Source organism: Symsagittifera roscoffensis, chromosome 6 (genome assembly GCF_963678635.1).
Source record: "Symsagittifera roscoffensis chromosome 6, txSymRosc1.1, whole genome shotgun sequence".
NCBI lineage: Eukaryota > Metazoa > Xenacoelomorpha > Acoela > Convolutidae > Symsagittifera > Symsagittifera roscoffensis.
Genome location: NC_087067.1, coordinates 21,169,505 through 21,184,356, shown reverse-complemented (window position 1 = coordinate 21,184,356; position 14,852 = coordinate 21,169,505). Strand labels below are relative to the sequence as shown.

General features: G+C 34.9%; 2 protein-coding genes across 2 annotated transcripts in view; one reads left to right on the top strand and one right to left on the bottom strand.

Moving 5' to 3' along the window:
• LOC134848523 (vigilin-like) overlaps positions 1–14,852 on the top strand; it is a 352,291-nt gene that overhangs the window by 182,840 nt on the left and 154,599 nt on the right. The gene's annotated exons all lie outside the window — the stretch shown is intronic.
• Positions 3,211–12,555, bottom strand: LOC134847863 (uncharacterized). The gene is made up of 4 exons (XM_063865115.1): positions 12,256–12,555; positions 8,862–9,036; positions 8,206–8,457; positions 3,211–3,614 (listed from the first exon to the last, which is right to left on the bottom strand). The coding sequence occupies exons 1-4, from the start codon at positions 12,422–12,424 to the stop codon at positions 3,383–3,385; spliced, it is 828 nt and encodes a 275-aa protein (XP_063721185.1). The 5' UTR covers positions 12,425–12,555; the 3' UTR covers positions 3,211–3,382.

Sequence of the window (14,852 nt, the reverse complement as noted above, 5' to 3'; positions counted from 1 at the left end):
TTGTCTTTTTTATTTCTACTATTTTTGGACTTTTGTGCAATCATCATTTTCGAGTGCCTTTTTCGCAGCAGAATTATAAATTTGGTAACTTGTTTATCAATCCAAGTTTTTCGGACCGCTTAAATGTCGATTTTTCTGTTAGCTTAAGTGGTCAAATGATCTTAAATTGTTTGACCGCAGTTTCGCAATTGATTGAAGATGAATTCCGGTTAAGAACTGTCAACTCAGTTCCTGACCGCTACTGTGTAATTGCTGTTTTTGACATTCGTGTGCCTTTTCAGGTTCTTAAAAATAAGTCTGTCTACCATACCACACTTCTGGATTTAGTTCATACTCTTGTAGCAGATGATGCATTTTTGTCTTTAAGTTGTGTCCTAACAAAAGTTTTAGAGTTCTGACCATTTTTTGAGGAACCATTACAAATTACATAGAAGTCACCGCAAATAAATTGTGAAGCCAATAGAAATGTAACAAAAATCATTACAGTGAGACTGTAGGTCATCAAAAGTTTGGTTATTTAACTCAACTAGATACAATTTAAACGTATGTGAGTTAACTCTCCACAGTCTTGCAAAACTTTCAGGCATAATTCAAACAATGTAGTTTGTTTTAAGGATTTTTTGTACTTGGTAACTGTTACTTGGAAACACTCCAATACCCTTTTTATCCGTGAGCCATTCATCATTTTTTGATAACCCTATTTAAAGAACGTTTTTTTTGTGACCGTTAAACCGTTGTTTCTGTAACGCATTATGCTGTTGATGTATCTGAGAAACTCTCGAGCAGTATGAAACGTTAATCTAATTTTTTTTGGTAGTGATCTAACGTTTTGTAGCCAAATAGTGGCCATGAGGTGTTTCCTCGTGGCCACCTGTTTTTTTGCTTTTAGATTTTTTCCTTGTAATAACTGAAAAAACTCTCTTAGTCTGTTTATAGAGAATGTTTGCTTATAGCAAAAAAGTTCACATAAGCATATGAATCATCAAAATTTTGTCTGAACTTCTTTTTGCCGTGCACTCACAGCAGGTTAAGACAGCTTGCAAACTTACATGCAGGTAGCACCAACCAATCTATATTCCCGAAACAGCTATCTGATCTCGATGAAAGTGACCCTGCCCAAACTTTCTCACGGTGAACTCGTAGTAGGTTAAGGCTGCCTGCGGACTCACAGACAAGGCATGGTCATTGAAACAGAAATTTTTTTACTACACTTTAACTGGTTATGAGCATGTGTAAGTAATTTAGCTGCAAAGGAACTTTTTATTGCTCCTTCCTAAGTTCATAATTGCGTTTTTGAGTTTCAAATACACATGCTTTTTTTTTCATTTTTATGGTACCAAGAAAAATGGACGAAGACAAAATCTAGGATTTTTCTTTCCATATATGGAATGTTGATTAATACTTTGAAAAAAAGCCGGTAAAAGAAATCAAACCAACCTGAAAAAGTAACGAAACAAGCGCAAGATAAATTGTTTCCGCTCAAGCTTCCACATAAAGGCCATTATTTAAGAGTTTTTTTGGCAGTTATCGATACTTACGACATTCAATGGTTGTCAGTATTTTTGCTTTTCATACGCTGGATATCTCTCATCATCATTTTTTGTCCACTCTTGATAATTTCAGTCGATTGCGTTCGATAGCAGTGTTTTCATTTTTCAGCAATTCCATCTTGTAATGTACCGGCAAAACTTAGTCGTGTTTCGTTTTATCGTTTGCAACCAATATCGAAACTGTACAATTGTTGGTCGATGTAATCGTTACCATATTTGCTGCCTCCGATCTTAGTTCAGCCTCAGAATGGGGGCAGTTGCTCACTCACTCAAATGTAATTTTGATTTATCGTATTGAATATATGGATAGCACTCATGAAACCATATCTTTATCTGCAAAATATATGAACTTACTTTTACACTTGGACACTCGGTAACAACCCATCAATAGTTTTTACTTCAATACATTAGTTGAAAATTCCCTGTTTTGCTTGTAACATCATGGATATTTCTCGCATTGATAGCTCGATTCCTTACCACCACGCAATCTTTATTCATTATTCATATTGCGCTCTTGATCTTGCAAAGGATCAACCATAAACTCTGATTTTGCTGATTTTTTTTGACCTTGTTTAATTGTAAGGCCTCTCATTTTTTCCAAGTTTTGGTTTACATCATTTACTTTTTTTACCGCTGAATTTTACACACGACATTTTGTAGTTGCAATGAGGCCCGACTGTCGCCGCAATTATCTATTGGGTTCATCGTGGCTAAGTAAGTTTATAAGAAAAAAAACAAGTACAAAATCACGTTTGAACTGGAAGAGTGTTACGTCTTTTTTTTCTATCTAGAAGGAATTTAACTTTTTGTTTTTTATATTTTCTATATTTTCCGGTCTTTGGGTTGAAAAAAATTAGTCCATAAACCCATTTAATTATTTGATCACAACAATTAAGCTAAAAGAACAACATTTTATGAAGCTTTGAAAAAATTATCTGAAAGACCCTTCACTTGAAAAACAAGTGCTCAAATTGAGGCTAGTTGAAACTTGAACATACGGGGTATATAATCTTGTGCAGCCTTTTTGTTGTACAAGGAATACGCCAATTTAATTTTCTTTTTCAAAAACACCCCGAATCTAAATCATGTCGTTGTGGCTTGATTGAGATTATTAGAAGGATAGGGGTTGAGAATGACGTTTGAAGCTAATTGTTTAGCTATTGAAATATTTGTTATGCTCCCACCCTTTCTATGTGCGGGAACGGACTTTGGACTAAATCGGTTCTTTTTCGGGGGTGGCGAAGGTTGCACGCAGGCAAAACAGTCTCTTGTAATGTTGAAACCCTATTAATCGTCATTGGGATTTCGAAAAGTTGTTTCATAAAATTTTGGTCAGGATCGAGAAAATTGTCTGATTTTTTTGCTGTTTTTTGTCACTAATTCACCGCTCAGCTACTGAGCCACTACTAATCTAAAAGGAACCACTACTGGTCCTACTATTGTTTTGCCTTGAAAAAAAATTTACTAACTAACTATTGCTGCCTTTTTCAAGTGTCTCGCACTAGCCAAAACAAACTTGACGAAAATATTTTTTGAGCAAACATGCAACAAAAAAAATATATTGTTTCTACAATTAGCACAGCACGCGTTTTTCCTGCAATGATGTCATTCTGTTCTATTAGCACAGAACGCACTTTATCTGGTGATAACAATACTCAAATAAAGAATGAGGTGATAAATTTTTTCTGAAGTTAGAATACAGAAGACACTCATTATGTTTATTATCATGCATCAAAAAAACTCAAACTTCTAGCCAGTTTCTTTCAAATTTCATAAAATATTCTCTAAAACAGTATTATTCCGTCTAATCTTGGATTCTTTTCCTTTCAAGTTCAGTTGTCTACAGCAAATGGCGGGAAGTGTCCTAAGCCATAAACATAGTTGCGGTTCTTCTCCTGTATTTGCATCTTGCGCCAGTCTTCGGCCGACAATTGGGTGCCGGAGTCCTTGGCTCGCGACGCCTGGAAGATCTCCTTGCCCATCACTTGTGAGTTGGCGTCACACGTTTGCACTGGTGTCCGGGGCTGCACAACTGGAGCCGGTGTTGGAGGTTTCTGCTGAGCTCTAAAACTCACCGCAAGTTCGTTAATCTTTCAGAGAAGAGAAAAACCGCTAAACAAATCTCAAAAAGACCACTTACTCTCAATAACCATATTCATAGCAGAGTTGTATTATTAAAGAACGCTGCATAAAAATGAATTTTTCCAATCTGTGAATTAGTTTAAAATAAAAATTGGACACTGAGGTGCTTGGGGGGAGACTTTGCAGGGGAAAATTTTGCTGGTGCTCGGGGGAAGTGTTCTGATTTCAAATAGAAACAGAAACATGAATTATTTTATTGCGTTCACAAAATGTGACGCCGCCGCCACCACCAAAAGAAATATGTTTTTATTCCCTTGCAAAAGGAAGGGAAATGCTATTGAAATAATTCGTATAACGTTTTAAGCATTGAGAATTGAAACGACTATTCTCATTCAAAGCGAATATTAACGATTCCTCTCGTAAAATACGAGCATACGAATAGAGAATACGAAGTTAAGAAGTAACTTCTCATTTGATACGAAAAGTGGCGTGATTTCCCCATCTGAGTATAAATAGAAGCTCAAAACTACGGGAATTCATTCCCAACAATATCTCTACTAACACCAACACCACTCTCCTCAACTACCCCAACCAATCTCTAAAAAATATCTCTAATCTCACCGTTAAAATAGATATTGAGTCAAAAGGCAACTTGCTGTAAATTCATACTAACTTCTTTTTTTAAGAAAATATTTCTCAGCGAATTTTAGATTTACTTTCTAAGGTAGAAAGTAGAAAGGACCCTTTATTCCTAGCAAGCGTTTTGTCCGACGTATATAGTTTTTTGCTAGCGTAATAAATTGGTGCGACCAGTGAGGCTCACCTTCTAAAAATTCGCAAAAATTGCTAAAGTCTCAAAAAGAGATAAAAAAGCAAAGATTCCAATTCTCAAACTGGAGAATTATTGAAATTTCTCTTACAAATAAAGAGAAGTAATAAAATTTCCAAATCGGAAATTTAAGTTTTCTAAAACAATTTATATACTTTTCTATCTTTCTTTTTAAAGGTTTAAACTAAATATAAAATGGCTGATACCCCAATATTCCATCCCAACTTGTCTTTAATGACATTTTTAATGACATTCTCGAATCTAAAAGACCTAAACGGACAAATTGTCCTACAAACTTTTATGGAACTACAATTCCATCTAGTTTAATTGGCAAATTTAAAAAGAAATAATAAACACTAAGTATTTATTTGGCCAAACTCATTGTTTTTTTATGCTTTTTTTATTGGCCTTCTTTTCTTTTCTGTTTTATAATTCCTTTGTTTGTAATAAAACCACAAAAAAAACACCAAAAATAAACATATTTACAAATAGATTTAAAAATAACTTTTATAAAGGTTAGACTTTATATCCGTGTAGGATTTGATTAGTTTAACAGCCGCCATCTTTTCCAGAGAATTTTCAGCGGCCCTACTCAGGCTCCTCACTGCAAACTGCAGCGCTGAATAAGGCCGCCACCAAGCTTGATATATTTTCTCCAACATGATATCCAGCTCTACCTTTTTTCTAATTTCTTCCTCTGTTGCTGGCTTTCTAAAGAATTCTTCTTGAAAGTAAAACAAATTTATATACTATTTCTATGTTGCCATGCCACTTGAATAAAATTTTTTTTTTATTATTTTTAAAATTGGGTGTATTGTAAAACAAACTTACATCCTCTCCAAAGAATAAGGACAAAACCCATTGTTTTTTGTGAAACCACATGGTTTCCACTTCATGGGCTTCGTAGTTTCTTGGCGAAGAACCTACTTTGAATTGAGCCCAGCTCAAATAGTTCATCGGTATTCAGTACCGGATACTTGAAGACATAACTCCGGTCCATAAATATCATAAATTCCATAGGCGTTAAGTTTGCCCCTTTCTCTACTATCCCGTTGTAGATTGCCACCCTTCTCTCGACTTCCTTGTCCTCCAGCAAGGCTTCATGTTTGAAATTTAGCTCATCCCGTAAGTTCAAAAACTTCTCCGGGAAGTCCACCAGATTATCTTCAGGATCGATAAATTTCATTTTGGACGAAGAAAATTTTTTTTTGAGGATAAAATACAGATAGTTAAAACTGAACGGAAAGCAAACAAATGATGTTGCTTTTAGTCCTCTTTTATGAAGAGATGTTTTTTTTTCATTTTCCTCCTCCAATAGGGAAGGGGAATGCAGTTGTTAAAAATTAACATCAGCATAAACGAATAAAAATCATTTCACTGCTAGATCTCAACAAATCAAAACTAAGTGGAAAAACCACGACAGTAAACCAGAGTGGAAAAAACCACAACATTACAAAACGAATGGCGAAGGAATTACGACTTAAAAAGAGTCACTTCCGAAAGACGCCGAATAACAACGACCAATCAGAGCTTAGATTTGCAAAAAAGCAAAAACAGCCTTTAAAAACTAACTGATATACAGTTGTTTTCATTCTTGCTCAATTCCACATCTTGCATTCAAAACCTCCTCTCTCCAAAAAAAATAAATCTGCTGAATTCCTCAAACAAAAATAAAAATCTAACTCAGATTTCCTATCAAAATGACAAATCCAAACAGTGAACTAGAGGAAGGTGAACTAATGGACCAAGATCCTGTTCTAACCACTCTCGAGGAAATGCTTAAAGATATACCAACTGATTCAACTATGGACGCATCACTTGATGACGACTTGAGAGATTTTGAGGACCTTCTCTCACTCCTGCCACCAACTGATCCACTGGACTCGCAGATTTCAGCACTCACTCAACAACCAACTGTTTCTACTACTACAACATCCACTGCAAAGCCAACCTCAACACGATCCTTCGTTGAGCCACTACTTCAAACAATTCAGCTTCCCAATAACTACAGCGTCAAAGCCACCACCCCTAAAAATTTCACCCCCTGATTTCAAAATACCCCTGGTTCCCTCGTATTCCAAAATTAAAAAACGGACCCAGATTGTAAGACCATTTAAGATACTAACGTCAAATACGCCGGTATCAACTTCTCAATATCCAATGACCATTAGGCGACAGCCCTTACACCCCACTAAATTAAATACTAAACTACATATTCAGTAAGAAAGGGAACGATACATTAATTCTAACAGCAATCCCGGCTTCGATATGGATCTCAATTATGCTTTGAATCCATTAATCAATCATTTTAAATTAGAAGCCTATCACCCTATAAAAAAAATGTACTCCATAACTAATTCCCTTCTTGAATATCAAAAAATCTATGTCCCAGCAAAACATCTGACAGCAAAATTACAAACTCCCCAGTTAGATGACTATACTGAGCAAATTCAGCGCAGTCATATACATGAAACGCACCAAATCCGGGAGCTGAAAAAGCAAATCCACAATTTGAAAACAAAAAATCACCAACTTATAGCCCGGTTGGAAGGAAAATTGTAAAAATTTATCCTTTCATTTAAACATTTATTCTTTCGTTTCATATAGCTATGTAGTATAGCTATTAATTTTTTTCCTTTCTCAACAATTTTGACTTTTATAAAAAAAAATACACCCTTTTGTATGAACCAGTCCTCCCCTTATTACGCATATGGACACTCACTTCACATATTTCAAGACTTCACATACTTCAAGAAGAAAAGAAGACTTCAGAAAAAGAATGTTCAAGGAATAAAACTAACCTTCAAACTTTTGAGAAACAAATAATTTTGATGTAATTAATTTTATAGTTAAATCCCTTGGTTGTGTAAACTCTATTTTGATTTATAAATGTAACTGATGTATTTATATTCATTCAAGCCTGACTCAAAGTATCAGTTGTTCAAAAACATCTGCTACCTGTAATACCAACAAACTATTGAACCAACTTTATGAGATTGAAAGAAAAAGCTTCGATCGATCAACAATTACCCCACTATTCAAGTGAAAGTAAAAAAAAATGAAAGTTTCAGTTTTTTTTTCTCTCCAAATAGGAGGATGGATATGTTCTGATTTCAAATAGAAACAAAAACAAGAATTATTTTATTGCGTTCACAAAATGTGACGCCGCCGCCACCACAAAAGAAATATGTTTTTATTCCCTTGCAAAAGGAAGGGAAATGCTATTGGAATAATTGGTCTAACGTTTTAAGCATTGAGAATTGAAACGACTATTCTCATTCAAAGCGAATATTAACGATTCCTCTCGTAAAATACGAGCATACGAAACCTTCTTCTCGTAAAATACGAATGTACGAATAGAGAATACGAAGTTAAGAAGTAACTTCTCATTTGATACGAAAAGTGGCGTGATTTCCCCATCTGAGTATAAATAGAAGCTCAAAACTACGGGAATTCATTCCCAACAATATCTCTTCTAACACCAACACCACTCTCCTCAACTACCCCAACCAATCTCTAAAAAATATCTCTAATCTCACCGTTAAAATAGATATTGAGTCAAAAGGCAACTTGCTGTAAATTCATACTAACTTCTTTTTTTAATAAAATATTTCTCAGCGAATTTTAGATTTACTTTCTAAGGTAGAAAGTAGAAAGGACCCTTTATTCCTAGCAAGCGTTTTGTCCGACATATATAGTTTTTTGCTAGCGTAATAGAAGGAAAATGAACTGCTAATTGTGTACCGTTTCATTTCTTCAATTTCCGCCTGCTCCAAATCATGACTGTGAGCACTGATTGCAGTCGTGACGTCAGCAGCAGTCTGCACCATATATGGAATGAGGTTCAGAATGCCCCCCACTTGGTCTTCTTCTCTGTCGTTGAGGTGTAGCTGGAATCGACGTGCCAGACTCAGCACGTTGGTGTGGGGGGACATGAAATTCTTCAGCTGGTCGGCGTCTCGATCCGAAGATGAAAGATCATACCGGATTGATGGCCTAGAAAAAATTTCATAAAGATACTTATTTTACCCAAAAATTCTGCATCAAGTCACGGATTTTTCTGGATCAAGCCACCGATCAAAAACTGGATTTTTTTCGATTTTAAAAATTTCCAATAAAAAAAGCATATAAAAAATTGCCATCAACTCTTTCGAAAGATTCATAGAAGCTAACTAAACTGCGGAAAAATGCAATACTTTCATTTCCAATTCAATTTAATACAAAGATTATCTAGTTAAGTGAGCTGCAAAAATGGCTTTTCAACTGCTCCCCCGTCAGCTCTGATTTTAAAAAATGTTTCGAGTTGTTGGGGTAGAAGAGTCTTCTAATTTTTTCAATAACAAATAAGACCTTAGCTGGAAGCACACTGAGGGGAAGCCTCTTTCAAATACAATTACTACCTTAGCTGGAAGTACAACTGGAGGAAGCCCTGTACAATCTGGTTGAGTTCGTGGATGTTGGCCACTAGTAGACTGACCACGTCCACGTCTATCTTATTGGACCACTCGTTCTGTCTCAATCCAGTCGCCACTCTCTCCAGGGCATCCACTGAGTCAATGCAAGGATGATTGGCACCTATGCAAGTAAAAGTAAAGCCCCTGGATTTGACACCCATTGCACCTTGCTTTAAGATCCCTTTTTCACGAGGAAAGTGTTATCATGCGAACTACTCTCTGTTGGGCTGGGATTGCGGGGATTTCTGTTGTGCCAATGATGATTAATACTACACCGGAGAATTTAGGGGGAGACAGGGAGTGCGATACCTCCACTACCCCCCTCAGGTATTCGACCCCCTCGCCAACTAAAGATTCCCTCCTTTACTAATATTCACCCCGTCGGCCGACTAACAGTAAAGTTTTTGTTAAGCCGCCTTTGGCGCTAATATAATAAACTTGCAGGGAAGCGCGCGCCGAAAAAAAAACGCACAAAGTGCTCAAAAACATCATTTTTAAACAGTTTTTTCCAAAATCGGTTGCAGAGCAGAAACTTTTGATAAAATAGGGTCTTTAGAATGTTCAGGAAGCGCTCGGACAAGTATATTGGTCGACCTAAAAAATCAGCAAATTTCTTTTGAAGTTTCACCCTCTCAAGAGAATCCTGGATCCAACCCTGATACTACATTCAATTTTTTGGTAAATTCAAAAGTGTCCTATTATTTTTTACGCATTAACATTTTACCTCACTTTCACCTCAATCATTTTCATAACAAAAACTTTTAGCGCACCATTCTTTTACCCAATAGGTAATTAGATTTTCCATGCTTACTGACTTTTTTTTATATCAAGTTAGCTTTTTTTATTAAATTTTTTAACATTAACGAAACGAATTAAGCCATCATGAGTTTCAAGCTCATTGATTTATTTTGCTTTATAAAAAATCCAAAAGTTGGTACAGACAGAAAAAATCAAACAGAGCAAATTGCCAACTTGATTTTTGGATAATCTTGAGACATATATTCTGTCTAGAACTTAGGTTTTTTCAAGCAAGGTAAATCATATCTTTACCAACGGGATACAAAAAATATTGTAAGTGAAAAGGATTTGGTGTAAAAAACCGATAGTTTGGTACTAGTTTTCCGATTTCCAGTGACAATATCTCGTCTTGAGATCGCAGCCAAAGCATGCGAGCTTTGGTTTACATGAACAAAAGTTTATAACTGCATAATTTGAAAACCCAGCATAATCAACGTTTCTGAATGAAAATAAAGATTATCATCTTACAATTCAAAGAAGGTTTGAGACCAAATCAAACTTTTAATGAAATTAGGTTTCTCAAAACTTTCATAACTTTAAAGACTATTTGACAAAAAAAAACAATAAACGTCGTATAGTATATACATTATATAGTATAATATAGTATATATATATATTATAAATATTATATAGGTTATATAGTTTTATTATCCATATTTATAATGCAAAATCAAAAAAACAACAATTATTGTTTTTATGAGCAAATATTATAAAGAAGTGAAGCAATTTATCCACTCTTTGCATAGCTAATTCAACAATTTGTACTAACAAATGTGAGAACTTGTAGTAGATTTTTTCCTTGTACCTACAACCACTATCAACACAAACGATTTTGAAACAGGAACAACTGGTCGCTGTGCAAGTAGCACAATATTCCGACCATATGCATAAATAAAAAGGGATTTTCAACCTTTCTTTTTTTCAAACTATTGTTGTTTTTTGGCGTCGTGTGATTAAAAAAATCTGACGAAAAACTAGAAATTGGGCATATTCAACAATCGCAGTGAAAAAAAAAATTTTTGGTCAAAAATTGCAAGAAAAAAACAAAGAACCTCAAAAATTTTTCTTACTTGATCTCTATGACAACCTGACAAAATTTGGCTCCAATAGTGGTACCACGTAAAAGTTCTAGACGCAAAAAAACGGCCTTGAGTCGCAAAAAAACAGCGTCGCTCAGCAAAATAACACTGTCTGGAATGTGGGGAGATAATACAAATGGACTATCCTCGACAGGACTGTTAAGGCCTACTGATATCTCCTCTGCGATTAGCAGAAACAACAATTATTATTATTATTAATAAAAAAATTTCAATTTTCTTTACAAAATATTTTTGAAATCTTTCGGCAAGAAAAATTTCAAAAATTAGTTCAATTGGATCTAAACTAAAGCTTTATTTCTAAACTGAGCCTGCTCACTTGCTTTTTTACGCTCAAAAGTAGAATAAAAACAATGAAAAATTTAAACTGTTTTTTCTCAACAATGGACAACGTTTCGAATTTTTTAATGTCGCGTGAATCGAGGCTGAAAGGCCTTCAACATGATATATAACACTATCCACTACAATGATTATTTGTGGTAAATGCTTTTGATTGAAAAGCAAGATAAGCCTGCTTGCTTGCTTTACTCGCTCGAAAAAGAGATGAAAAATCAAAATCCCTAAACCGATTTTTCCCGACACTGATTTTTTTTGGAATTTTTGTATTTTGGTGCTAGTTTTGCGCGGAAAACAAAAAAAAAAGAAAAAAACTAAAAAGAAATGATCGGAACAATAATGAGTTTTTTTTCATCCCAGGAGGACTAAAACGTTCAACCAATCAGCGTCCTTCAAACTGTCCTAAACTGACTGATTTTCCAGCTTAATTTTTTTGAATACTTTCGCTTAAATTTTTCGAATCCTTTCGATTACTAAGCTGTGACTGGCAAAAATAAACTTTTGCCATTCGGTTTCTGGCATGAAAGGTCCCCCAAAAAGTTTTGTTTAATCTCATCTTACGTTGATTTCCTTGTTTTGTGTGTCGAAGAGACACCCGAATACAAACCTTTTTTTTCGCAAAGCTTTTCAGTTCTAGGAATAGCAAATGACAGATAAACCAACAAGATCTATGAACATTTGCCGTTAATGAAAAAGTTTCGTCTTAATTTTTCCCGTATGTTTTTACCCTGCTTTTTTTTACTCCCAATAGTTTTAAACTAAAATTTTTTTGCACCTTCACAATATTTTAGAATATCAAAAACAAATAACATCAATGAGTTTAAAAACTATGATGGTCTAATGAGATTGGTTATTGTCTGAACATGTATACGAAAAAAATAAAGTTGATTCAAAATCTGTGAATTTGGAGAACCTCATACCTAAGAGGTAATATAACAGTGTCCTAAAAAGTTGGCATAAAAATGTTCAGAGCAAAAAAAAACAAGGGTAAATTAAATTGTTACGGATTAAGAAAGTTGAACACCACAAAATTTAATAGAAAATTGAAGAAGTTTTTGGATGAAAAATCTGGTGGACATATGAAGAGCCAACTTGTTGAGCAAACTTGCCTGTTGTGAGATGGTCCCTTTGCACGGCTTTTATGAATGTGAACTTCTGATTAAGGAACTCCATGTGCTTCGCTTGAATCCTCCTCAGTTCCGAGAGGTAGAAACCGACTAGTCTTTTGCAGTCAGCCGAGGTCAACTTTTGAACATCCACTGCAGGAACTACAGACATTTTTGAAAGCTAATTTTTATATTTGTTTACTTTTTCAGTTAAATAAAATTTTGTTTCTAATACCAAATGATTAAGTATATTTTAAGCAATGTTTAAAGCGCACATAGAAAAAGCATGCGTTCGTAAAAGCGTTCTGTATGCTTGAAAAAAGTTGCTATTGCTTTCATTGTATAGATAAACTCTTCAATTTTGTGCTAGAAAATTTTGTTCGTTATTATAGTTTTTGAGAATTACGTGCAGGAGATGGTGGTTGTTTCGATGCTAAGGGGGGGGGGGCTGATTAAAAAAGTTGGATTGAAGTGATACTGATCTTAAGAAGATATGAAGAAATGGTGATAAAACCTATGACTTTCGCACCTCTGCGTCCAATAAAAATCAACTTTATGGTGTAAACATTGGTCCTTCAGAACAGTAGTAGTTAGATCACGAACGAAATTTTCATTGCGATCGGTCATTATTAACAAAAATTACAGTCCTGACTTTTTATCTGGAGGGGTGGGGTTTGATTCAGTTAAGTTTAATCCCCGTTTCTCATAAAACGAAATGAAATGCTTTAGCTTGTTGGTACAACTTGGGTAAAAAGGTTTTACAGTTACGGGACCTAGAAGTTGCAACTTCTAGTTTTCAAGCGAGGTAATGAACGTTTGCCTTCTAATTAAATGGCCAAACGACACCTTAAAAATATATTTTTTGCGGTTTTTACCCGGCTTTTGTCGGAAAAAAAAGTTTCATTCACCATTTGTCAAAGTTTCAACCGTGTATCTTTATTAGTTGTAGAGAAAACGGCACAAACTTTAAAAAAAATTGGTTCATTATCTTGTTTGAAAACTAAAACTTGCAATTTCTATGTCTCGTGACTGTAGCACAACAACTATTGGTATTTTAGTCATTTTCCTGATACAAAAAATAACCTTTATGCTTTTGGCTCCGTCGTTTTTTTATGCTTTTGGTTTCTTCGCTTATCTATTCTTTTGGTTTCTTCGTTTCTGCATGCTTTTGGTTTCTTCATTTCTTTATGCTTTTGAATCTTGGTGAAACCCGGCTGATTATTATTTGCGTCGGCCCCAGGCGAAGTTGCGATAAAAAGTTTCTTTGATTTACCATTTTTGTAAATTGTAACATATTTACAGTCTAGATTTTAACTAATACAGGTTCTACGGTTTTTTATCCTTGAAAGGCTAGTGTAAATGTGAAAAATGGCTAAAAATTGAAGATGAATCGACCTCAAGTTAAAAATTTGCCGCTTCAAGAGAAACCTAACTTACTAACATGAGAAGCTTGAAAATTAAAAAAACAGTTGAAAATTGAGCTTTCTAAGATGAAAAAAGAGAAAAAAGTGACCGGTTGCAAGCTTGAATCATTAGCGGACACGAGAAATTTTTTGGCTTCTGTATGAAAAATTTAAGATTTGTCAAATCAGTTCAAATATTAAACTTTTAGCTACGCAGCCGGGATTTTCTTACAAACAATTATTAAATAAAAGAGAGCATGCCTAGAAGTATGGTTTATATTACTTAACCTTCATTTTTACGTTCAGTTTTTCGAAAATTTGCTCCAATTGAAGAAACACAAAAAAAGTCTGAAAAATTGGTAGCAGTTATTACCAATAGAAAAGTAACCGTAGTTTTCTTCTTGGAAAAAAATAATTAGAGCCACTTAGCATATTGGTAAGGCGATCAAGTCGTGGTCGTCACTTGACCTGCAACTTCAGGTCCACCACAACCTGACCGATTTCGGCTGCAATAGTCATATCACTTTAAAACTCTAGACGCAAAAAACGACCTTGAGTTGAGAATAGAGCTGCGCTCAACAAAATAAACCGGTCTGGAAAGTGATGAGATAATACAAATAGACTACCCTTGACAGGACTATTAAAGCCTACGGATAGCTTCTCTACAATTCGCAAGAACCACATTTTAATTAATGGAAAAAAAAACCCTAGGTTTTTCGGATCTCATTAACAATTTCTCCGCCCCTCCCCCTCTATTGCATCTACTAAAGAATCTCCGTCTTTATAAGTAAATCATGGGCGGATCTAGAATTTTCTCGAGAAGGGGGCGGATTTTCAAAAATTTTCAAGTAAACTGGGTAAATTAAAGGTGTTTTCCTGTAAACTCTACTATAAGAGAAACTGACTATGCTTAGCCAGGCTGCAAGGCCTTTCGTAGATCCTCTGCGAATAGCAGAATTGGCAATTATATAATTGGTGCGGCATCTGTCGGAGACACACTGGAATTTTGTCAAAATTTTAGGTTTTGTTCTCATTCTGGTGAAATTAAAAACGATCAATGGAACATTTCGCCTTTTTCTGAGTTTTATGATTAAAACTTGCGTTGAAAGCGTTCTCAAAAACATGAGAAAAATAGTCAAAAAATTTGTGGAGATTTAGGGTGTCTGCGTTTTTAAATCAATTGAATCAAGAACATTT

Bases quoted from the DNA above. Each gene is read 5' to 3' on its own strand.
- LOC134847863 (XM_063865115.1), bottom strand. From the start codon at position 12,424: ATGTCTGTAGTTCCTGCAGTGGATGTTCAAAAGTTGACCTCGGCTGAC. The intron at 9,037-12,255 runs GCAAGTTTGCTC...TTACTTGCATAG, and splicing joins AAGGGACCATCTCACAACAG to GTGCCAATCATCCTTGCATT. The intron at 8,458-8,861 runs GTAGTAATTGTA...AATTTTTTCTAG, and splicing joins CAGTTGTACTTCCAGCTAAG to GCCATCAATCCGGTATGATC.